We start from the raw sequence: 24,819 nt of genomic DNA, 5'->3' as shown, positions 1-24,819 counted from the left end.
GGCTTGTTTGTTTAAGCCCTGTAGGCGCACTTTTCGACCGATTTAAGTGAAACTTAGTATCCGAGGGTATTTTTCAATGGGGAACTCGAATTTTTAGTCGAATTTTGAAAATTCGAAAATCCAAGATGGCGGACATGGCCTAAAATGCTATCTCAGCGCCTAATCAATCGATTTACGCGAAACTTGGTACCCGAAGGTATTTTTGAATGGGAAACTCGAATTTTTAGTCGAATTTTCAAAATTCGAAAATCCAAGATGGCGGACGTTGCCTAAAATGCTATCTCAGCACCTAATCAGTCGATTAAGGTGAAACTTGGTAACCGGCGGTATTTTTCTATGGGAAACTCGAATTTTTAGTCGAATTTTCAAAATTCGAAAATCCAAGATGGCGGACGTTGCCTAAAATGCTATCTCAGCACCTAATCAGTCGATTAAAGTCAACCTTGGTACCCGGCGGTATTTTTCAATGGGAAACTTGAATTTTTAGTCGAATTTTCAAAATTCGAAAATCCAATATGGCGGACATGGCCTATAATGCTATTACAGCGCCTAATCAATCGATTTACGCGAAACTTGGTACCCGCGGGTATTTTTGAATGAGGAACTCGAATTTCAGTCAAATTTCCAAGATTCGAAAATCTAAGGTGGTGGCCGTGGCTTAAAACACTATCTCGGTAACTAATTAATTGATTTTAATGAAACTGGACCGGAAAACCTTGGCATTAGGAAAAGAAAGGAAATTTTATTAGGGGTGCAATACACGGTTTCTTATGTATCTTAGGCTACGAAATCGAAAAATTCCTAGGTTTTTTCCATCGTGCACAGATTCTCCCGAAGATTGACTCTGCTGGAAAAGCTAGATTTTTATGGAAAATTCCGATTTCTCCGGAATAATTCCGAACTTTCCCGGGATAAGTCGCACTGATACAGGTAAATGGAGGTGATCTTCGGAATCAGCGCCAAAAATCTACTCCGAAACCGTTGGCAAATCTTTGGAAAATCAAAAAAAAAAAAAAAAAAAAAAAAAAAAAAAAACGTTGACCAGTGTAATTGATACGTTAATGCAACTCCTCAAACTTTTCCTGACTTTACCTCCACTTCAGCGGGTACACGCCCACTTGAAGTTTTAAAATTCGATGTTTTTGATCAATTTTGTATTGCAATATTCGAAGAAATAAAAGCTTCTTCTCGTGTTAAAGGAAAATAGGAGGCATTTTGATAAACAGACGGAACTGTCTAAAAGCATAGCAGAATAAGCTTCAGATATCTTTCATGATGGATGAATTTTTTTGGTTTTGTAAGATATGAAAGAGTTACATGTTTTCAATTATGCTTTAATTTAGTGCTCGACGATGCTTTTATGACAATTGCGTTCAATTTTCAATTAAAAGTATTATATGTCACCTCTGAGATGAAAATTTGGGAAATCAGGCAAAATTAGAGCAAATTTTGGGAAGTGATACACGTGACGGTGGAAATTCGGGTTTAAGCATAACTATTAAGCTCGACGAGCTATATTTCCTAAGTCTATACCTAATGAGAGTCAAAATAAAGTTTGGTTCGCCCAAAAATTCACAAAAAAATTTTGGGAGGAAATTGAACCTGGAATTTGACCCTTATTTGAATTCACCCACCTATCATCCGACTGCAAGTTCCGTTTCATCAGGATGTCCCGTAAAAATAACAATCGGAAAGTCAATGACATAAGTGTTGATTTAAACTTTGGAGAAGGAGAAGGGATCGATGTATGTGGTTGACAACCCTAGCGATTATCAAACGCGCGCGTTTCTTAAACGCGGACGTTTTCTAAACGCTTACGTTTCTGGAACGCGTACGTTTTCTAAACGCGAACTGTTTTAAACTGTAACAGTAAATTTACACACACAAAAAAAAAAAAAAAAAAAAATTGATTCATCAAACTGAACATTGCAATATCCAATCCCAGTTGCTCATCCCAAAACATAAGGTTCCGATACGCATCTCCAAGCGCACACTACTAAAAATGGAAATTCCCGAATCAGACCCTACACTCCAGTCTCCGATACCAGGCCCATACTGTAAGATATGGTCTATCATGGATACCGCCAAAATTTTACAAGTCCGAAATCTCGAAAACAAAAAGTCGTATCAAAATTCGGTCCGTACAGTTCTCCGATCTTCGATAGTGTAAAAGAATCGCATCGGTCCGCGGCGGATCGGAGGGGGGTCTGATTCCGAAAATTTTTCTAATTTCCCAAATCAGACCTACTCTCCAGTCTCCGATACCAGACCCATACTCGAGGAGACGGTCTTTCGATGCCGAAAATTTTTACAAGTCCGAAAATCCGAATTTTTTGAACAATCTGACAACATCGTTTCGAAAAATTAACTACTTTCTTGAACCATCTGGCAACACTGTAAAATTCGATGTTGCAAAATTTCACCCATAAATAAATCATTTATTCATGCGCACCGTCCGGCAACGTTGTAACCGCCATCTTGAGAAATACACCATTGCATAAACCGCAGATTGAAGGGGCTACATTACACCATTGCATAACCCGCATATTGAAGGGGCAAAATGCAATACTTTTTTACAGCGTTTCCATATTGGATCATAATCACCATACAACACTGTAATTTAATTCGTATTTTTCTGCACCATCATGCAACGCTGTTGGATAATTTACTGGCCTCAAGTCGCCATTTTACCTTACTGGAGACGGTACAAGAAGAAGTACATGAAGAAGAAGGAGAAGAAAAAGAAAATAAAGAAAGTGGAAGAAAAAGAAATAGACCCTGATAAAAATTTCCCCTAGGAATGGACGCGGGATCACATGTGCCCCTCTGGGGAATGGACAGGAAAGCCCCAGTGCACCCACGGGAGTCTGAAGATCTTCAGCCCCGTCCCTCCGTCCCCGCGCGTCCCGTAGCTTAAAAGGTTCTGTTGGCGGACTTCAAGCTTCTCGGTTGGTTTTTTTTATTTTATTTATTTTTCAATCACTTTTATTTACTAGGCAAGGAAAAGAAGAAGGAGATAAGGAGGTGCAAGATGAGAAATAAGAAGAAATAATACAGGCGGAAGAAAAATAAGAGACGCGAAGAGAGGAAGAAGGAGAGGTCAACGGAAAAGAACAGGAAAGAGGAGTGTAAAAGTAAGAAGAAAGAGAAGAAAAGGAAATGGAAGAATAAAGAAGAAATTGGGAAGAAGATGGAGGGGAGGAGAAAGAAGAAGGAGAAGGAAGAAGAAAATGAAGATGAAAAAGAAGAAGGAGACGAAGAGAGAGAAGAAGAAGACAAATATGCAGAAGAAGAAGACGAAGAAGCAGAAGATGACGAAGAAGAAGAATCCGTCGTCTCATAGTAATACTTTCCAGCCCAAGTGAGGCGGCTTGGCGATACTGGCGGCTCGCGTAGCGAGCTAATCACGGCTAGCTAGTGCTATATAACTTGCTTGTCCGGAACATATCGATTAGTTACTGGAAGATTCACATCTTAAACAAACAATTATAGAAGCTCAACGAATTCTAAATCATGAAAATACCTAATAAGAAATGAGAAAACATACTTAAAAAAATATAATTTTTTCATCATACATCCTGCAATATTTTGAAATATCATATTACCTAACAGGTACATTGTTATCTAAAAAAAGAGTTATATTAATCTTCTATTCCAGAAATCAATATACCTATTTCCGTTCATACACGGAAAACACGACTTTATCGTCCACATTTGTGTAGGTCATATCTGAATATGACGAAGACACAATCAAGTAGAAAATAAAAAAAATAAGTAAAATAAGGCTGAAATAAGGTTGTAGGTCTGCAGAGGCATGGCGTTTTGAGCCGCCACATTATTTTCAGCTGCACAAACATTAAAAATTAATAAAAAATTGAGTAATGACCTGATCTCCGTTGTTCTCACGTGGAACAGGAGTTTTTGCTGTTTAACAGCAAAAACTGCTGTTTCATGAACTTCAACAATCAAAACCTGATTCTGCGACATGGACAGTGGACCAAAATTAAAAAAGGAAGAAAAAATACTTTCTATTTGATGTGCAATGCCGTGGATAAGAGAAAAAGCACAAGTGCATACTTACGTTGTACCCTAGTCTTATTACTTCCGGCTCTCCTTTCATCCCAGCCTTCCACAGTTTGAAGCCTCCAGTCCAGTAAACTTGGATCGGACGAAGGGATCGGACGAGATCTGAGTTGAGTTGAGACTGGCACATATGTATCGCCTATAAATACAACCTGCGGCAAAAAAATTTAATTCGTTTTACAAATATATGATAAAGATCATATCATAATAGATGTGATGTAAGCAGATGAATGTTCCCAAAGAGAACTGAACATAAATAACTTGGAGGACAAGACGCATGAGTGCAGTTTTTGTTACTTCGAGAGATACTTGTTTAAAGTTTTAAAATTACATGGAGCCTAAACGCGAAAAGAAAATTTATACTCACTATTTGATGCTTAAAAATTTGATTTTAGTAGTAAATGTTTCATGGGATATACTTTAAGGAAACTTATAGTTGAAACCATCGATAGCTCAGTATTTTAAAAAACTGCACTTAATGCGTTTTGTTCTCCAAGCACAGTGCTCCTAAATCTACTTTTGATTGACTTTAACTATAGCTAATCTAACTAGCTATTCGAATCATTAGCTAAAACCGGGATTTTATTCATGCGCAGTCCCTATTTAAAAAAAACAAATCGCGGAAATTACCTTTTTATGCCATTTTTTCAATATGGTGGCATATGCGCGCCGATTTGCAGTAAGGAAACTTCAAATTCGAATTTATCGACCAAAAGACATTTTTACTTCGTAAAAAAATTGTTAAATGCCCGAATTTCCAGCTAACCTCATTTTAGCTACCAGGCGGCACCAGGCGCCTGCGGAATTTTGGTTATTAAACAGAGTACTTCATTTGATAAGCTTGCACGGTACCCTTTGAATCAACTTTTAATTGACTTTGATTGTAAATAAAAAATCCGAGTTGGTGGTTAGCCGGCAAGGTTGGCCTAGCGGTCAGCGCGTCTGACTCTAGACCAATAGGTCCCGGGTTCGAATCCAGATGGTGGCGACAAATTTTCGCGGAACTGACATGTGGATCTGCAGAAACAGATTCTACTCGGCCTTAATTCCTGAAAATTTGAAAGCCGGAGCATGGATGTCCCTATCGCCCTGTTGTCTAAGGACATTAAATTTCTGTCTATAGTTGGCTGTAGATCTCTGATAAGAGATGTAAGCCATTAAACCCGCAAAAAAAAAAAAAAAAAGTTGGAGGTTGTAGTGGGGTACCTACTCCCCGATAGGTTTATGGGCGGTTTGGAAATAGATCATCAGAGCTCCTGGAAAAATAATGCCATTTTTGTGTTTCTTAGGGGTAAAATAGCAAAATTGGCTTTGGGGTGACAAATTAAACACCTCCCCCCTCATGCTTGCCTTGATCGATCTAAAATTTTAGTACGTTGTTACCTAGTTTAAAATACAACTTTCATGAAATTTTCATGCCCGTGCAAGTTTTTTCTGCTCCCGTGGCACCGTTGCCAAGTTCCGGACTCCAAAATATCAACTTTGATTATAAAATAAAGGTTCCGAGGTGGGATTTTCTCCAAAGTATTACGAGAAATGTGCAATCCGAGAATTTCCGATTAGGAAAGGCTTATTTACATAATATCCAATTGCGGTGTTGCCAGATTTATGATTTAAAATTCGTCAAAATGACCCGAATCGCGTTCCAACTTCAAGTGCTGGGTTATTTCACTTCGTTCAGAATCGGCTATTGCTTTCGAATTACTATCGGAGATAATGGAGATGTTGCATGTGTGAGGAATTTGCGAGTTGACTGTTGATCCTTATGTAAAAGTTCGCGAGAAACACGATGGGGCCACTAGTTTTCTCTGAAATCAACTCCCAAGCGCAAAAAAGCTCTCAAGTTGAGGCCAAAATGGAGGGGATATCCCACGCTATCCTGAGAGTCCGCCTCTACATCAAGACAAACTCTCCATGCAAAGATAAGGAGCAAATACATTAGCAGGGTCGCCGTGTTTTCAGTTTTGGAGTCCCAAAATAAAGTGGCAGCCCTGTCAATGTATTTGCTTCCTATCTTTGCATGGAGAGTTTGTCTTGATGTAGAGGGGGACTCTCAGGATAGCGTGGGATATTCTCTCCATTTTGTCCTCAACTTGAGAGCTTTTTTTGAGCTTGGAAGTTGATTTCAGAGAAAACCAGTGGCACCATAGTGTTTCTCGCGAACTTTTGCATAAGAATCAACAGTCAAATCGCACATTCCTCACACATGCAACATCTCCGTTTTCTTTCCATCAGAAGTCTTCTGGATTCGATCCATCCAATCCTCTGTGAGATGAGGACGAATTCGGGGACTTTCAATTAACGTTAATTGAATCGTCGTTACATAATAGTTTCAAGGTATTGGTTGTAACAGAAACAACGTCGATGGGAGGGGGGGGAGAAAGTTCTCAATATCTACTTCTCAATCTAAAATCTACTTGTATATACTGTACTCTACTTGTACTTGGATATATTTGAATAGCTAGTGTAATTTGGAAAAAGGTGGTGTACACATACGTGCTAGGTGAGCTAGCATCGTGAAAAACTTCGCTTCACATTTCCGAATAGCGTGGTCACGTCAAGACTCCTCAAGCAGCTTCCGGCTAGGTGGGCCGTGCTAACGGACGCGCCTCGGAAACACAAATTGGAGCTTTTTCATGATGCTGCATCTTCCTTGTTATTTGAGCAAAGTCGACCTACACCATTATACGACGATGCTGTACATTCCCTGTTTTTGAGAAAATCTAGCACGTATGTATACACTATTTTCTTACAAATAACATCAGCTATACAAAATATTCATTAAAACCGGATGTTTTTTATGCGTAGCCGCTATTTTGAAAAACTTGCAAAAATGGCCTTTTTAGGCATTTTTCCCTGAAGATGGCAAATGAGCACCAGCGCCTCCTGGGTAGGTAGGTACAAGGAAACTTTAGATTCGGATTTGAGCAGTTCAAGAAACAGAGAGTAAGTAAAATAAATATCCGTGCTCCTGAAATTCCGGCCAGCTTGACCAGGCATCTAGACTAGAGGTTTGCTCCTTGTTGCAGGCATCGCAATTTTGAAAATTTTGCACCATCCCGCAGTTCCCGCAAACTCTTGACAGCGCTTAATGAAGAATGATGAAGTCTCGCAAGTCGCAAGTGGCTGGCAAACTGAGTCACACAGTGGCTCGTGCTGTTCAATTAACTACGCACCGTACAGAATCTGACGAGAATTAGCATCGATTATTCAAATCTAATAATCCGTATTATACAGCTGCTAACGGATTGACTGCTTCCGTCCGCTATTTGATCCTGAGCAGAAGAAGACACAAAGACGAATAATGGCGTCAGATTTAAGGAGTAAGCGAAAGAATTCAAGTTCTGGATTGATAGAAGAAAAAAAGGGGGAGAAAGAGAGAGAGAGAGATGGATAGAAAAAAAAAAAACTAGTCACGATAAGTTCGGTTGGATTCCACCAGTGCAAACAAATAATGATGAAGTTGTTTTGATGAACGCTTGTGGAGAAAAATCGTGCATTGGTCATTCTCTCCCCGCTCCGTGCCTGTCCGGCGACGCGACAGCAGCGTAGCGGCAGCGCAGACTGAGGGGCCCTCTTCCCACGCAATCGAAATCCCGTCGGATTTGGACTCATAAAATGCACGTTTTACGATAAGCAGTTTTCGACGACGAGTAAAGTTGGCATCCTGATCGCTCCAGCTCGTCTGTCACACCGCAAGGCACGCCAGAACATAGTTTACGGGCATCGGGTTTGAGGGAATTACGATTTCGTAGTGGACAGCTGGGCGGTAGCGATCCGGATAAAATCTCAGCGGAGGGATCTTGGGGATCTTGAGTAGACCAAGGAACTGTTTTTCGGAGGGTGGAGAGGCACTTTATTAAGGAGGTTCGGAGGGAGAAACAAGACTACGCGCCTAGGCTATCTAGGGAACTACCCCGCTCCAGAAATGTTTTCGGGAGGACATCTGTGGCGCTCAAGGGGAAAAGTCCAAGGATCTCCTCGGGAAAAATGTTGTGTGTCGTGTGTAGCCATATAACATAGTAAATCAGACAGTTAAGTTACTTATGCAGGCCAAACTCTTTGTTTCTCAAGCGGCCGAAGCGTTTAAACTTATTATGCATTCCCGTTAATTTTCTAAATGCCACGAATAATAATCCTGCGAAGTGAGGATACCTTGGTAAAGTCGATCACCATGATATGGTTATGGTTACCCTTTATGATTTGATCGAGAAGACTTCAGCGAACAATTTGATGACAGTTTGGAAACTCCTGGTTCTGGCGAGAAAAACACTACACTTTACACAACTGCAAAGATACATTGCCAAAGAGTCAGTTAAGTCATTTTTGTTTATTGTGTCATTCGAAAGTAGTAAGTGACCGAAGCTTACAGTTTTTTCCTAAATTTTTTTGATGACTGCAAACGGGAGAGAAGTTTATTCGGAAGTGCCAAAAATTAGGATGGCCTAAAACGGCGTTTGAACTGCGCGCTCATAGGTTCCGCATGTACACGTCACGATCAATATGGCGGCGGAATGCGCAGTGGAAGAATACACGGCGGCGACGCGTTGGCGGTATGTTTTTGTTGGTCAATTGGAGGTTATGCCGGTTACTTTGTTTGAGATTCATATCCATTGTTCTTAATTCTCTAAGCTTTTCAATCAGAATGCGATACAGGTGTATGCAAGGTATGAAACATTCACACAGAACTCACTTAACCTCAAATGAGAAATCGTGATGTCAACAACGGCGGCGTGGCGGTAGTAGGCAGGTTAATTTCGTCGCCGCCATCTTCCCGTTTATGACGCGGAGATGCGGATATTCACGGCGGTCGGTTCAAACACGTTTTCGAGGACCCCTATAAACGAAGCGTCATATCTCCGCGGAGACAATTTTTCGTGAAATTTTAACATGCACATCGTTCTTCTCGTACCAAAACCTGGAAGATCCGACTATTTGCAGGCAAATCCCTCCCGAGCTCAACTGACTCAATGTGGCGACGCTTCTTTCTACTGACTTTTCTCACTGTAAAATCAACATTTCAATTCAAAACGGCAATTTTCTTGAACATCAGAATCTCTTCTTGGCAAATATTGCCAAAGAATCGATGATCAGTACTGATTTATTACCGCAAATAGCTCTTTCGGTTCAAAATCGGGGTTGGCGATGCGTAGGCTACCGACCGGACATATTCGGCCTTTAAAGTCTCATATCGACGGTGAAAGTCGGCAATCACATAACTCGGGTTGCGACGTCGCAGACTTCCTGTCATACTTCATTTTTTAAATGGAAAACTACTCAACGGCAATTCTTTAAAACTGTCATGATTTTTCTTCTCAATGCGAAGAAAATTCTGCAAAAACTTCAAGAAATAATGTCAATTTGTTCCCTTTTAAAAAAATGACGTGGATGCGGAGATTTTCAGACACCGCACACGAGTTATGTGATTGCCGACTTTCACCGTCGATATATATTATTGAATACAATCATAATGTATCATTATTTTTAGCATGAATAAGTTCAGGGACATCATATCTATTGATTTATCAACTTAGTTTTCAATCTTTTCGCCGTACCTAAGTCGTTTATAACCCACGGCGACATGTCTATTCCTTTTATCGTGAAATCATGCACCCTGGTAGTGTAGTTTGAATCAGTAAAAAAAGGAGAAAACCTGCATCTGAATGAAAATGACAGGCCACTCTGTATGGACTCTTGATGGACGAGGTAAGGAAGGGGAGTGTGGCGGTCGATGGGCAGGAGTGAGGAAGGGGCGTTCAAAGGTCAGAGTTTTAATACGATAGAGTGGGTCATCACTTTCAGAGGCCTTTGTTCAGACAGCAATATTTAGCCCTGTTAAGGTCGACTTCAAAAAAAGGAGTCAAAATTCTGAGTAAGGAGAAAGTCATTAAGAATATTGTTTGGCGGAGAATTTTTCTGTGAAACATAGTTTTGTTATTCAATTGAAATTATTTGCTCATTAAGCTCCACGGGCGATTTTGACGTTTTCGTTGGCCGCGAAGCGGCTAGGGGAAGAGCCCCCTAGTTTTTGACTTGAATCCACAAAGGTGATACGACAAACCGAGGGAGCATCTCACGCTAAAATGACCAATACCTTACCAGGAAGTTCTAAAGAGGGTGGTTTATCCTTCGTTCGTTAAAAAACTAAAACAATGATTGAATTTTTAAACTACTTAGGCCCAAAAACAGGAATTGAAGGATCTTAATCACCGGTGCAACAAAAAGAGCACGCTATCAATTTGAGGTTAGCCAGCCAGGTTCGCTTAGCGGTCAGCGCGTCTGACTCTAGAACAGTAGATCCCGGGTTCAAATCCCGGTGGTGGCGACAAAGTTTCACGGAACTGACGAGTGGATCCGCAGAAACAGATTCTACTCGACCTTAATCCCTGAAAATTTGAAAGTCGGTGCATGGATGTGCCAAAAAGTCCCTGGTATCTAATGACAATAAAGTACTGCCTTACGTTGTCTGTAGACCCCTAAGAAGGGGTATAAGCCATGAAGCCTGCAAGAATAAATACATTTAAAAACAAAAACAAAAAAAAAACACACATTTGAGTTTAACCTTAATACTTCAGTTTACCCACACAAACAGAACACTGCACAGGAATTTAACAATTACATCGAAGAGTAATGATGTAAGAGACAAAGTGCGCTCACTTTTGAGCGAACTTTGTCAAATAGTGGCCGCGCGTGCAAAAATTTCACGACTTACAAAATCCACGATACGTCACGCTGAATCAAAGCGAGCTACAAATATTTGAATACCCCGTACTTCACATCATCGCATCACATTGCTTCCGTACGCTCCTTTGCACAGACGTTACCACTAAATTCGATTTATATTATAATCACAAAAATCATCACCAAATTTTCACCATTAAACCGACCAATCACAGGGAAGTGTTGCCACTCGCATCATAGTCGACCTGACCAACTGATAACGTTCGTAATGTAAACAAAGAGAGTTTAATTGAGGGCGAAGAGTGGGGAAGGGGGCATGGAGCCCTACAGAAAGGTAATCGGGGCGGAGCGGAATTACATACATACAACAATACAACGATATAACAATTTACAACATATTCTATGTTAAAAAGAAATTTTCTCTACATTGGAGGAGATTATTCAATGATTATTCTGGGAATGATCTGATATGCAGTTTTTTCGGATATTCTTAGGATATTCCGAGGATGATCTGAAAATGTCAGGATATTCATAGGACATTCGGAGGATAAGCGAAGTCGTATAAGATATTGGTAGGATATTCATAGGATTTCTACTGCTATAGTTGGGCCCACGTCGGATGATCCCTGGAAAATCGGGTCAGAAAGCGTCGAAACCATGCGAATGGTAACGCTGCTGTAGGTTGAGCACGCGCACCTCGACGGCCGGCACCCGGAATTGTCAGCGCACAAAGTTATTGACTAAACCGTTATCGAATTTCTACCCCCTCCGCAGGTCAAAATTCTAACTGGGAGGACCTTCATGAAAGGCCAATGTTTTTTTTAAAACATTTTGTCCCAATTTCTTTTTTTGTGACATGATTGAATTTTTCGTAAAATTCTGAACAAAGTTATGTCTGATTTTAATTTAAGATTATTTTCTCTCCTCTTTATTTTTACTAGTGAAGTAGGTACCTACAGGTTTTTTGGTTCAAACTATGGGATGTAGCTATAATTTTCCTTCAATTTGACCGATTTGTAAGAATTAGGCCTCCTTTCAATCGTTTTTCAAAGGAGAGTAAGGAAATAGTTGCTAAATATACGAAATACAGTTTTCAAAAAAGTTTGGTTCATTCTAGTAGGACGAAGAAATTGGAAATTGGGCGTCGCGCAAGCTCGAGACTCGGTCCGAGCCGGAGTGTCGCTGCTGCCCAAAGACATAAAGACGGAGCGCTAAAAGCAAAAAATGAAGCTTCTTTTCAATCACTTCTACTATTGGCTATAGGATTGGCGGCGAAATCGGGACAAGTTTGAAATTCAAATGTAGGGCGGAAACTAAATAAAATTGCAGAAACAAAGTATTTTAGGCAGAGACTGCATATGATATGCTTCGATAGCTCATAAAGGCACGTATCACGTCAAGTGTCGAGAGGCCGGATCGATTCATCGCGGGCACTGGCTTCAAATCTGAATGGGATTCCCTTTCTTTTGTTCTGCGATCAGAATTCAGGTAGTCGGATGGGACGGGCCGGCAATGCGGTTGAAATCTTGACATTTGAGGGATCGATCCGGGGGTGATCATTAGATCCTGAGTTAAATACCATTGCCCGGCAATGATATACGAAATCCAGTCTTTGGAGTTAACTAGCCGGCCCCGGCAAGTTCGCTCAACCTATCCGATATTTGAATTTCCCGCGTAAATCAGACTACCGCTACCTCGCTGCGCGGCGCTTCCATTCCTACTGCGTTATCTATTCTAACTATTATTACAATCCTACTATTTTTCTCCTTCTTCTCCTTCTTCTTCTTCTTCCTCCTCCTTCTCTTCTTCTCAAATGATCTTCGCATCGAGAAACTCGTAAATTTTAAACAGACAATTACAAGAAAAATTGTTTAAAAGTAGTTCTAATAAAGCCCTTTTTAGTGTGCAATTTTGAACCATTATATCAATAATTGAAATTACATCAGTAAAGAAATTGAAACATGTGACTTTACTGTAACTTTTTACTTAATCTGGTTTTAACCAGAATTGAAAGAATTGAAAGAAAAAAATCATAATAATGCTTCAAACACGGGAGGCTTCTTTTTCAGAGATCTATTATGTAAAAGTCCTGAAGCATTTTTCCTTTAAAAATATACCAAAAGTGTTATTCTAATTAATACTTCTTGACAAATTTTTTAAGAGTTTGTGAAAAAAGCTTCACGTATTCGCTTTTACTAGGTCAAATCATCTTCATAGTGTTGTTTATACTTTTGATTGTAGAAGTGTAGAACCCTCCTCTCTACCCTGACCGCATTTCGGAATTATTGGTTTTAATTTATTGGGAAGAAAAGTCTCATCGATATTTCCTGCGAAAAATTTGACAGAGCCTAGGGGAAAAAAAATTCTTGTTTTAGAAAAGATACCGGTAGGTTTGCGTTTCTTCTTTCTCCCGACTTGTAGATTCACATACATGTGAAACAAAACTTTCGTTGCGAACACAGAAATTAAAAGTTTACTTTTACAATGAAGTGCGCGGAGGAATAAAACCTTACACCTCCATCACTTAATCACCTTTCTCAATACGCTCCTTGTCACTGTTACCTCGCGTCATTTTCGGGTTATTTCCCCGGCCTAATTATACCCACAATAATAGTACTACTCCCTTTAATATATTAAGTACCATCCCCGAGATTTCAGCCACTTCCGAAAATGATGATTCATTGGAGCCTTTGAGTTAATAGATCACGATATTGCTTTTCAGTACCCACAGGTGCGGTGATTAATGTGTGTCAACGTGATGGGCCGTTGACAGCAAAGAGGGCAGTAAGTGCCAAAATGAAGTTTTGGTAAAACGGGCTCGGAGGCATGTTACCGGAAAATTTTATTACAGAAGCCTCCGTTTTTTCTCAAATTATCACGAATCGTCCGAAAGATTCCTAGAGATCGTTTGGATGATTAAAAATCGACTGATTTAATTTCCATTACATAAAAAGGGTATTTTTCATTTTCATGCTAGGTTATTGTTAGGCAAGACAGCCGTAAGTGCTATCTTCTGCATGCTTTCGTGGTTGCGTTTTGGACGCACAACAAACACATTTTCAGGTTAGAAATTGGCAGAAGAGGGCGGCACTTTACTGGAAAGCACTGTTCTCATTGGCTCTCATGCATCTACGGCTGTCTTGAAAAAAAACTGTGTCATTTTTTGTGCACTTACGGCTTTTACATACGTCTCGTTTTCATTAAATTAGGATGAATTTTGCTGTTTTAGCTGTCTCAGTAATTTCATCTAAAAGAATTTAGACGAATTTTGAAGAAAACTCGATTTCGAAAATGTTGCACTTACGGCTCTCTTCGCTATCACGGCAGAACTGCTACCTTGCCTGAAACTACGTCATTTTTTGCGCACTTGCGGCTTTCTCATATGTCTCGTTTCCATGAAAATAAGATGAATTTTGCTATTTTAGCTATTTCTGTGATTTCATCTAAAATGGATTAGACGAATTTTTAAGGAGCCTTGATTTCGAAAATTTGACCCTTACTGCTCTCTACGCTATGACAGCAGTGAGGAGAGCGTTAGACAATTTTGTTTTTACATCTTAAAGGATTGGGGCCCACGTCACTAAAGCTAGGTAAGCGGGGAGGGGGAGGTTCGGAAACTCCGAGTTCAGCGTTACGTATTTTCTGAACAATCCCTAATCGCACAGTGATCAAATACACACAATTTTGGCGTTAATAGTACCACTGAGACTATTTCATGGCCCAAGAAATGTGCAAGAGAAACTGTAGACGCACTTCCCTCTCGACGGCGATACCATATTAAATAAATCAGCAAAAGCGTATTAAATCGTAGATTATGACATTTTCTCTTTATTTTCTCATGGTGTAGTATTTTGATCGAATTTTTCGCTTCACAAAAAATCTATCAGACGGGTCCTCCATCAGATCAGCCCTCCGCCCCCATTACCGGACGTGATGCACTTATCTCTGAAATATCGAGGCATATCATATCGACGGCTAAAGTGTGACAGCACGTATCTCCATCGCAGTGTCTTCGCTTATAATTTATTTTTTTAAGGAGGAACAAGTCAGCTTCATAGCTTGATATCCATACAGAATATCCAAACAACAGAGAAAAAAATTAAAGAAGTTTTGTTAAAATTACGTTGACTATAAGTTTACAAGAAAAAAATAATGTATGACTGAGAGTCTAGAATCTCGCAAACAGATATATGCGGTCTCGCACTTTAGGCATCGATATGTAGTCTCTGAGCAGGTGAACACAGAACAATAACAAATCTTAACTTAATTTATGTCTGGCAAACGACTAAAATATACAAAATTTGTGGTTGATCGCACAGCCAGTCCTTGGTTGATTTTTCTTAAACCATCGAGTTCAACGTGAGCTGCCTATTAGAAATTAGAATACACGTCAGCACATGACACAAATTCGTGGATTTTCCTCTTTTTCGACAGTTTTTTTAAACAATAATTTGAGGCAACTCTTTTTTTCGAGAGCTTTTTCTGTTCATATTTTCTTCTTGCGCTTAATTTGAAGTTTTTGCCGGTACTGGATCACACAATTATTCAAATATTTTTTTCTTGTTATTTTACTCTATATTATAGCTCAAGAGCTTGAGGAGGCAGCATATTTTCTGCGACAGAAAGATTTTTAGGTATATTCCCCGACAGCTAAAATGGCAGTTCAAATTTGGATTAAAATGCACGATTTGGCTATGCAAGGACGATGCATCGCTTGGCTAACATAGGTGCGTAACTGCACATTGAAATGAGCCCGAAAAAGCTTTGAAATGTATGGAAGACAGGGTTCATTGTAGAGTGCAATTACGCCCATATGTCAGGTAGGTGACGATATGCATCCCTTCAACAAATGACAGTGGCCGGCTGCTCATGTGTCAGTTTGTGCATTTAATTCCGCATTCAACCGGCCAGTTTGGCCTTTTAATTCCAGGCGAACAGCCACCAGCCCTCGATTGCTGAACGAGAGCTAGACTTGGCCGAAATCTGGTCAGACGCCACCCTGGAAAACCCGTACGCGCGGTGGGCAATTGAGTCAAATGATCTTTGTCGCGACCCTCTCTCCGTGGCCCGTGGCACCGATCCCGCATACATTCCTCTTTCACTTTTAACTTTTCCTTTCCGTGTTTCCGTCGATCTTGATGAAATGACGGCCGCGAAGGCCGCGAAGCAGTATGAAGTCCTGCCTCTCCTCTAATTGACGACGCGCTCGTGGACCATTCTCGATTTTATAGTGTGTTCAATCTTTGGGCTCAATTTGGCGACTTGGTTGGTCAAGTCAAGGGGCCTGCGACAGAGCGACGGATTTTGCATCGCATGATCGAGAGATCAGGAATTCAGTTATCTAAGTTTAAAGAAATATTTTACTGATAATCATTTGCGACAGATCTTGGTTATTATAAAGATAGTTTATTTCATTTTAATAATTTTGACAACTTCTCAGGGAATGGAGGGGGCGCGGTGCGTGACTCATTTTATTAAATTACATCACGTGGAAGTATTAGTGACTCTCATTCACATGTTGTGTAAAATCTCATGGTATTACCCGCTGAATCGATGACTGATGATAAGTAATTTTCGGGAAGATGGTTTCATGGAGAAAAATGATTATTAGCGGTGTCTGAGGAGTATCTTACAAGCAATTTTTGTATTTTTCGTTTCCGCAAAGTATGTTTCTTGAGAATTTGCCATAGTCTGTTATATGAATCGAAGATTTGTTTTGGCTGTCGATTAATATGCAGATATGTTTTGGCTATTGTTTGGCTGTTAATTTTTGCTTAAAAAATCACTGGCTGATTCCTCAAAAATATACCGCAGTATTTTGTATGTATATGACAAGTATGCTAAATTGACAGGCAAGACTGCAACAAATTCTAAGAATTTTGAAAAGCCCGGCATCCGGCGGCGGGCAAAATGGGCCAAAGCCAAAACCCCTATGCGCCCAACTTGATTCGCGAAGAAAGCAGTTTTTCACTTTGATGCTTGCTGTAAGTGATGATCATTAATGCCTAAGGACAGGGATACGTAAGTTTCGGTACAGGTTTTGTGGACCCTAGCGCGATAACAGAAGGCAAATTCACAGATTATTGAGAAGCCCAATTTATGGCTCTTAAGCTGGCCAACTGATGAAGTATAACAAAACTCAAATCGATATGGAATCTGGCCCGAATATGGATCCCTCGGCGTGACCTTTGCTTTGTATTCCAATGTATCAGCCAGAGCTGAATATTCACCGTCTCAGTCGTACACTGATACTCATATTAAAGGTTCTCTTTAATGAAAATGTTGTCGAATATTTGGACTGCATTTTGCAATTTGGAACTATAAATTCTGCCTCTTCTGGAAAAACACGTATGTGCTTAGGGAAACTACTGGCACATACGTTATTTTTAAACCGGGCTAGAATTTATAGTTCCAAATTGCAAAATGTAGTCCATTTGACTTTGATATATATCCATGCAGAATAGTATGGGCCCAGTGCTAATCTACAATGCACTATTCTAGATTCCCGATACTAACAGATCAGGGCACTTTTTTAAGTGCTTTCTTTCCCATTTGAAAAAACCCAATGACGTTGCAAAACGAGGTGTTAAGGTCATTGAAGACTAAAAGTGAATTTCAAGTGAGGATGGTGGGTATTTTCAATGCAACCTGTTAAAGATTATGGAGAGAAGTTCCCCCACTACAAAAGTCAAAGTTGCTCTTGGTTCTCGAAAAAAAAGGGATTTTCAAAAATCATGAAGATATTTTGTAGCTTCCGTGTGCGTCAATGTACGTGAGAAAATGCTGAAAAAATTCCTCTCTTGAGGTGATGTTTATCATTACTGAAAGTAGGCACCGAATGACGGAAAATCATGAATGCTACCTTAGCTTGTTGGGCTTACCTATTTTGTTGTGAGCCCAATTGAGAGATTATACACTAGGCTCGTTAAAAATCTGAGAAATTTTTCGTTGCCGTCACGTAAAAGTTCGTAAAGAAGTGCACCGGAACACAATTCTCTGTTTTCGTGGGAATTTTGAATCATCACGCAGAGTGAGCACCAAAAGCGAAAAATTGCTTAATTTTGCGAATCACGTTGAACGCATAGAATTTTCAGCCTACTTCATTGGTCGAGGTTTTGTCAACAATTTGAGAATTTTTTGGTCGCCTTCCAGTAAGATTAATCAAAAAAAGTTTTGCCCGAACACGCAATTGTGTCTGTCTAATCAGCGTCGTAGGCACATAACAGACGATAGCAAATCGTAAAGAAATCATAATTTGCGGAATCGCAATGAGCCAACATTCCCCCCCCCCCCCAAAAAAAACCCTGAGACTCTCAAAAATGATGTTAAAACCATTCTTTTTCTGTGAGGTCCTCCGGAAAAGACATCAATTCAAGGGGAAAATTAGAAAATTTGAGTAAGTGGAAGATATTGCCGCTCCTCGGGCGGAAGGGCGTAACTCAATTTCCTCGTGAGCTGCGGTTCACATATAAGTTCATGCTTTCTGGGGCTCATATAGAAACCGAGGTACACCCAACGTCAAAGAAGCGACGCTATAAACAACCCAAAAGTTGGTCAATACAACAGTGGTGAGACATTGTAAATGGAACTCATGCCTCTAAAGGACTTATCAATTGTCACTAGCCCAATATCAAAAAACAGCAACGGCAACGGTCTAGCCAGAGATTTGGAATTGGATGAAGATGGAGTTTCCAATCGACATCCTCTCATCAGTCATTAGGGGATGAAAGTAATGTGCGAACAATGTGAATGGCAACACGGCAGGCTCCTCGCCGATACCCTTCGCATTCGCACCGCGGCAAGGCTCCATTCAGCCTGCGTCGCTTCCCGTTCCCAGAACTGCTCCTTGCACCGGAGTAACTAAAGTATAAGCTCAAGGAAAATTTTTTGTTTCTCATTTTCTGGGATTAACTTTTCTCAATGTATTCGGATTCTGCATAAAATTTCAATCAAAGTGATATAAAAAAAAATCCAAAAAGTCAATTATTCACCCAGGAGAAAAATGTTTGGTATTCTGAATATTTATGAGGAGAGCAAATCAATTAATTATCAGAACTAAAGCTGCCATTTTTTTTGTCCTGCCACCACAACGCCTAAAATGGATCCAAGTCTGGGAGATGATATGGCTTGAGGAAGTGAGTGTATTGTTGGGTTGGGAAAGGTACCAGCAAGGAGCTATTTTGGATCACCGGAGAGAGCAGTTAGTCCAAATGTTGAATGTTATCAAGGAAATGGGCCTAGTGCTGTTTAAACGGAACATTTCATTAATGAGCCCACCATTTTCGTAAAATTCGCAATGATGATCAGAAAGTCTATTATGTCTATGTATAGAAAAAATGAACCACAGTGAATAGAAATGGTTTACTAAAGGGTTTGTCATGTCGCAGTTTTTCAATTTTTCTCAGTTTTAAATGCAACTTTGACAGCTGGTCGAGTGTATTTCGTGATTATACTACGGTTTTAGGGGTGCACGTGTACCAGGAAATTGTTGAGCTATTTAATGTTTTTACCTCGGTGTTCCGCGGTTATCAACATCCATAATGTAGGTAGGGAGGAACCCAGTAGATGTTCAACGCTCCCGTGCGTGGGGAAAACACGGTTATTAATTCCGCATAGCACTTACGGCTTTCTTGCCTAAAACTAGCCGAACATGAAAATAAATAAAACCCTATTATTATGAATTTGAAATAAAATCGGTCAATTTTTAATCATCCAAACAATTTCTGGGAGTCTTTCGGACGATTAGTGATATTTGAGAAAGAACGGAGGCCTCTTTCAGTACAGTTTTCTGGTCAGACGCTTCTGAGCCCGTTCTATCAAAATTTCATGTTTGCAGTCACTATCTCTTCGCTATTAAGTACAGTAGAATACCAGAGGGTCCGCCTTTCGCCTGCTCTGCGGTCAAACGTACGGGGATTAGTGTCTAATGTGAAGTATCGAGAAATCATGAAGAAACGTAATGCAACAAACAAATCGAAAGCACAATGGTATGCGGTTAAGCGAAGAAGATTGAACAATTGGACTATATTTTCCGATTTTTTTTTATTTCTTTTTTCTCTTTTGGAACTAACATTTTAGGCTCTCGTCATATCCAAGTGAAGTGGTCTAAGTATAATTCCAATCCCTCTCCACATCAAAAAATTAATTAAAGTAACTCGATTTTCAGGTTTTTTTTTTTTTTTTTTTTTTTTTTTTTTTTTTTTCAAATTCATTTCCTTTACTCTCTTTGGATTGGAAATATCCGAGAACATCCCGTGTTCTAACTTCCTGACGGCTTTTCAGTTAATAAAGAAAACTCATCACAAATAAAATGACGGTACATAAACTAACTGAGATCCCTTTCCGAAATATACCCTTGTTATTTGAATATTGCGGGGAGCATATCATAATCGATGAATATACTTATGTACAAAGTTGGGTTCAAACCAAATATCGACGGTGAAACTACCAAACCACGTATCTCGTTTGCGGTGTTTAAAAATCTACGCTCACATTTTATTTTTTTGAAGTAGACCAAATCAATATCATTCCTTGAAATTTTCACGGAATTTTCTCCGCACAAAGAGGAAAAATCACAGAAATTTTCAAGATTGGATGTTAAGTAGTTTTTCAGTTAAAAAATAAAGTATGACAGGAAGTCTGCGACGTCGCAAACCGAGATACGTGGTTTGGTAATTTCACCGTCGATATGCAACTACTTCAACTCTGCGGAGTGCCGGGTTGGATACGCTTGATTTTGCGGGCGAAATCTAAGATCTGCCCAGGATTTCGCGATAAAATTGCGAATGGGGGAAGTTGCATTTATTCTTTACACCCTCCTCTTTTAACTAAATTAGGGAAAAATTTTTAGTTCTTTTACGTGTAAAAAAATCAGGTTATCTGGTATGGTCATATTTAACAAATGGCGGATGAAAGACTGCCTGAGGAGGTACTGAAATGGTTTCCTCTTGGAAGGAAACGTATTGGAGACGCCCAGCAAAATCTTGGATTGGTGGCATTCAAAATGAAATTTCGAGGATCTATTTACCAGATGACCTGTATTCCGATAGACAAGGATGGCGCTTAGGTGTAGCAAAGCGCCCGCCGGGAGCACTGTAAAAGCGACGGGTAAATAACATAAAAAAATACGCCATGATCATTGATCATTGATATTATGGTCAAATCAATTGAAAGCAATTTTTTGTAGACTGACTAATTAGGAATCAAAACATTTGTTTAAAATAAAACAATGTGATGTTGTCTAATAATATTTAAGCAATTTTTTTTTTTTTTTTTTTTTTTTTTTTTTTTTTTTTAAATTGAATAAGCCTCAAGATATTCAACATCCGTTCCCTGCGGTAAACCCGTTTCACGATCGTCAATTTTTATGACACATAATAATTGTAAGGAGCCTATTGTGTTAAATATATAAAGAAATGAGCGAGCATAAACAGTTAAGGAAATTTGAGAAGGAATGATGAAATGCCGTAGAAAAAGTAGATGTCATTGCACTCATGCATCATTTTGTCAGTCGGACGGACGAAAATGAAACACAAGAAGACGCGGCCGAATTAGAGCCACCATTCAAAGCCTGGACAAGACTTTGAAATCGAGGAGGTTGAGCGAATTGTCGCCGTCCGTTGAATCAACTCGAAATCGCTGATTCTGAGCGAACTATCCGGCCGTTGATAGTTAACTCAAGATTTCACTTTCATCGGAGAAGAGACCGATCCGAGGTCCTGATTTTAACCGCATGCGTTCCACATCCCCTCGCGCCTCCGAAGGGGTTGACAGCGCGGTACGCGTTCCGATCCCCGTCCAGATTTCAATACCGAGGGAATTCCCGGTACAGTTGCCTCTTGATACCTGAGGCCGAGGCAACTCGGATATGAGCTATTGCGGTCTCTGATTTTAGGTTGATTTTTGCCCAAATTCACTTACACACTCATATCGTTCCCGTGAGGCTTTTTATCCAACTTCAACCAAATACTGTGTCTGTAGATTGTTGTTATTTCACTCAAAAAAAAAAAAAAAAAAAAAAAAAAATTGTAAAACTTTAGGCTAGTTTTGGTCCGTCGTCGACCGATTAATTTCATTTGGGAGTAACTGTCATCTACGACTGTAACGGCTTGTTTGAACCGGCAGAACCACCATGAGCAGAAGAAAAACTAACTTCATCTGATATTACTGCCTGTTACCGAGCAAAAGTAAATGTATTATAGTAGGACGCAGTCCCAACTTTCTTAATATATTCGTTTTAGGCATTTAAAATGCGTTTCGAAGAAGAAATGTGGAAAAATCAAGAGGACAAGTTCAAATCAAATTTCCGTTTGCCGCCATGGATTCCCGCGCTTATTTACACACTCACACAAGCACCCAGCGCCAAACCAGGCTTCACTTTTTCCCCGTGCTTTTAGATAAGAGCACTCCGTCTTTATGTCTTTGCTGCTGCCAGTGTTTGCAAGAAATACCCGCAGCTCAGGGATCATCCTCCGTGGGTCCTACATAGCTGGGTATTCTATGTTAATCTCTCGTATACAAATATTTTCTTTTTAATTTTAAAGTGTCAATAATACTGACTTTCTCAATAAATCTGATCGGTGTCAATATTAATGGCCACCTCAATGATTCTGAGCTTTTAATAAGTATAAATTTTGTATTATTTTTATACATATTTCATAGTTTGGGAAATCGCTTTTGGCTATCGATAAGATATAGTCTCTAGATGAGCCACTCTATTTAATGTTTATCCCATGAAGGGACTCGAAACGCACGAGTGAGGGATCGTGTCACGCAGTGGCCAGGGAGCCCCGCCCCCTTATTAGCCCCCCCCCCCTAGTAACGTTATAAAATCGTTGTTGCAACGTTAGTTCAGGCGGTAACTTTGTGAAAACGTTTTTGCAACACTTTTTGCCAAGCGGGATTGATAGTATCAGCGTTTCTATGGCAACGAGAGAGGTGCCAGTAAATTCATTCAACGTGGACCCCTTCAATTTGATTGGACACCTAATGTGACAGTCCGAGAAAACCAATAGGTGCATATTTGACGTATCCGAGGCAATTTTTGCGGTGTGATGCGGGGCACACCGAAGGGACAGGACAGGGCGAATCAGACAATATTAATCAAAGCGAGAACTTTTTTTGCTGTGACGAACTGCGTAACGGTGTCGAATGTATGAGAAACAATATTTCATCTGGAACGTGACCGCAGTGATCATCTGAGATCGCTGACACTCTGACGAGCCGGCGACTCGGGCATCTCTCTCCTTCCCTCTCCCTCTTACTAGAACAGCTTTATAGATAAAAAATGGTCACTGAAGAATTCTTTCATGATTGGCTAAGGCCATCTTAGGCTTTATGGAGTTCTTACCTAGGGTAAGAACCCGAGGGAAAGGGGAAGGGGGGGGGGGATTTTCCCTCCCCCTCTTTTCTTTCTCAAGATTCCTCTTTGGTCGCGAAATTGACGTCGATTCCCCAGAAAAAGATGGTTTCCCGAGGAATCGACCCTAAGGAATCTGAATTTCATGGTCCCTAAGCTCCGCTATCCGCCCTCTTGGGCAGAAATCGTCTTTTTCTGGAGAATCGACGTCAATTTTGCGACGAAAGAGGAATCTGGATAAATTTTTGGAGGGGCCGAAGCCCCCCTCCTCAGGGGTTACTTTCTGCCGTTCAAGGGGGTCACTTAAGATGTAAAAGTGTTCTTCTCCTCAGTTTGGATGCAATCAATTTGCGATTCGGAAAGGAGCCCCGATTTTTAAAATTGGGCCCTCCGTTCAACTCCCAAGGGGGGGCCAGAGGAGCTTCGGGACCATGAAATTTGGATTTCTCGGAGTCGATTACCCGGGAAACCATCTTTTTCGGGAGAATCTACGTCAATTTTGAGACCAAAGAGAAATTGCGGGGGGGGGGGGATACTGTTTCCCTCTTTAGGGGGTCATTTTTGGGCCTTGGATGGATGGATTTTTAGGGGTCAATTTCACGAGAAATTTTCCGTGCTTTTCAATTCTGATGCGATTAATCCGCAATTCGGTCGGGAACCGTGACTTTTAGCATTTTGACCCCCCCCCCCTTTACCCCCCCAAGGGAGGGTGGGGGGGGTTTCGGGACCAGGAAATTCGGATTCCTTGTGGTCAATTCCCTAATCGACCCCGCGGTCCCCGACTTCGTGCGACCTAAAACAACCGAGAAAAAGGCCTGGTACGGGTGGTCTGAAACACCCTGTACAATGAAGTTGTATGTTTCGTGAAATTTTATTCCCAACACTCCTGCAGAGGAATCAGTTTTCCATAAAACGCATGGAGCCAGAAAAATCTTAAAATTGAAATTTTGGAAAAACGTGAGTCAAAATTCAAAGTTTCTTATGAAATTATCAAATAAATGTTGCAGGCTGCATACACAGCCCTTGAAAAATCATTGACATTTCACTTTTCGGCTAAATGAGCTCTGCCTATTAGAGTCTCCACCAGACCCAGTGGTAATTTTTCCCAATGCAGATACTCAACGTTCGTCTACGAGTTGTTTATTCAAAAGTAAAGAGTTTTGAAAGGTTTTCAGTAACATTTTGTGCAATTAATATGTATATACGCGGCGGTATTGCTCGGCACGGCAGAGTAAGGGTTTATTATTAAAGAGCGTGATGCAAAAACGGGTTTCTTCCCCCCCCCCCCCCTCTGGAATTTCCTCAAACATCGTCTATTGATTACTCGTACTTGAGCGTTTCTTTTCCCGAATTTTCAGACCCCCAAAAAATTTGGGGGCGCTAGGGGGGGGAGTGGCAGTGGAGGTCAAAACCTGTAAACCTCAATATCTGTCGAACGAAGACAGATACCAAGGTCTGGTTTGAACGAAAAATCGTCTAAAATTGCATGCTCTAAGATTTTTGAGGTCAAAATCCCGAAATTACATTTTAAAGTTAACAAATGTGCCTTTTTTTTAGTTTTTGAATCCAGATAAGTAATTTCTTTTTAACAAAGAATACACAAAGTCTAAATTTTATATTCGAACCAAAACCATTTTTTTTAAATTGTTCGTCTTTTTCCGCATCCAACGAGTGGTCCATTAAGCTGGAGAACATAA

At 40.3% G+C, this 24,819-nt stretch overlaps 1 protein-coding gene across 4 annotated transcripts in view; it reads right to left on the bottom strand.

The window, feature by feature from the left end:
* The window catches only part of LOC109037048 (uncharacterized), a 258,003-nt gene that overhangs the window by 64,317 nt on the left and 168,867 nt on the right, over positions 1-24,819 (bottom strand). For all 4 annotated transcript variants that reach the window (XM_019051543.2, XM_019051541.2, XM_019051542.2 and 1 more), the window contains exon 4: positions 4,082-4,235. In XM_019051543.2, coding sequence (XP_018907088.1) covers positions 4,082-4,235 — 154 coding nt within the window. The remainder of the gene's footprint in view (positions 1-4,081; positions 4,236-24,819) is intronic.

The sequence above is a fragment of the Bemisia tabaci genome, chromosome 2 (assembly GCF_918797505.1).
Source record: "Bemisia tabaci chromosome 2, PGI_BMITA_v3".
NCBI lineage: Eukaryota > Metazoa > Arthropoda > Insecta > Hemiptera > Aleyrodidae > Bemisia > Bemisia tabaci.
This window is presented reverse-complemented; position numbering and strand designations above follow the sequence as displayed.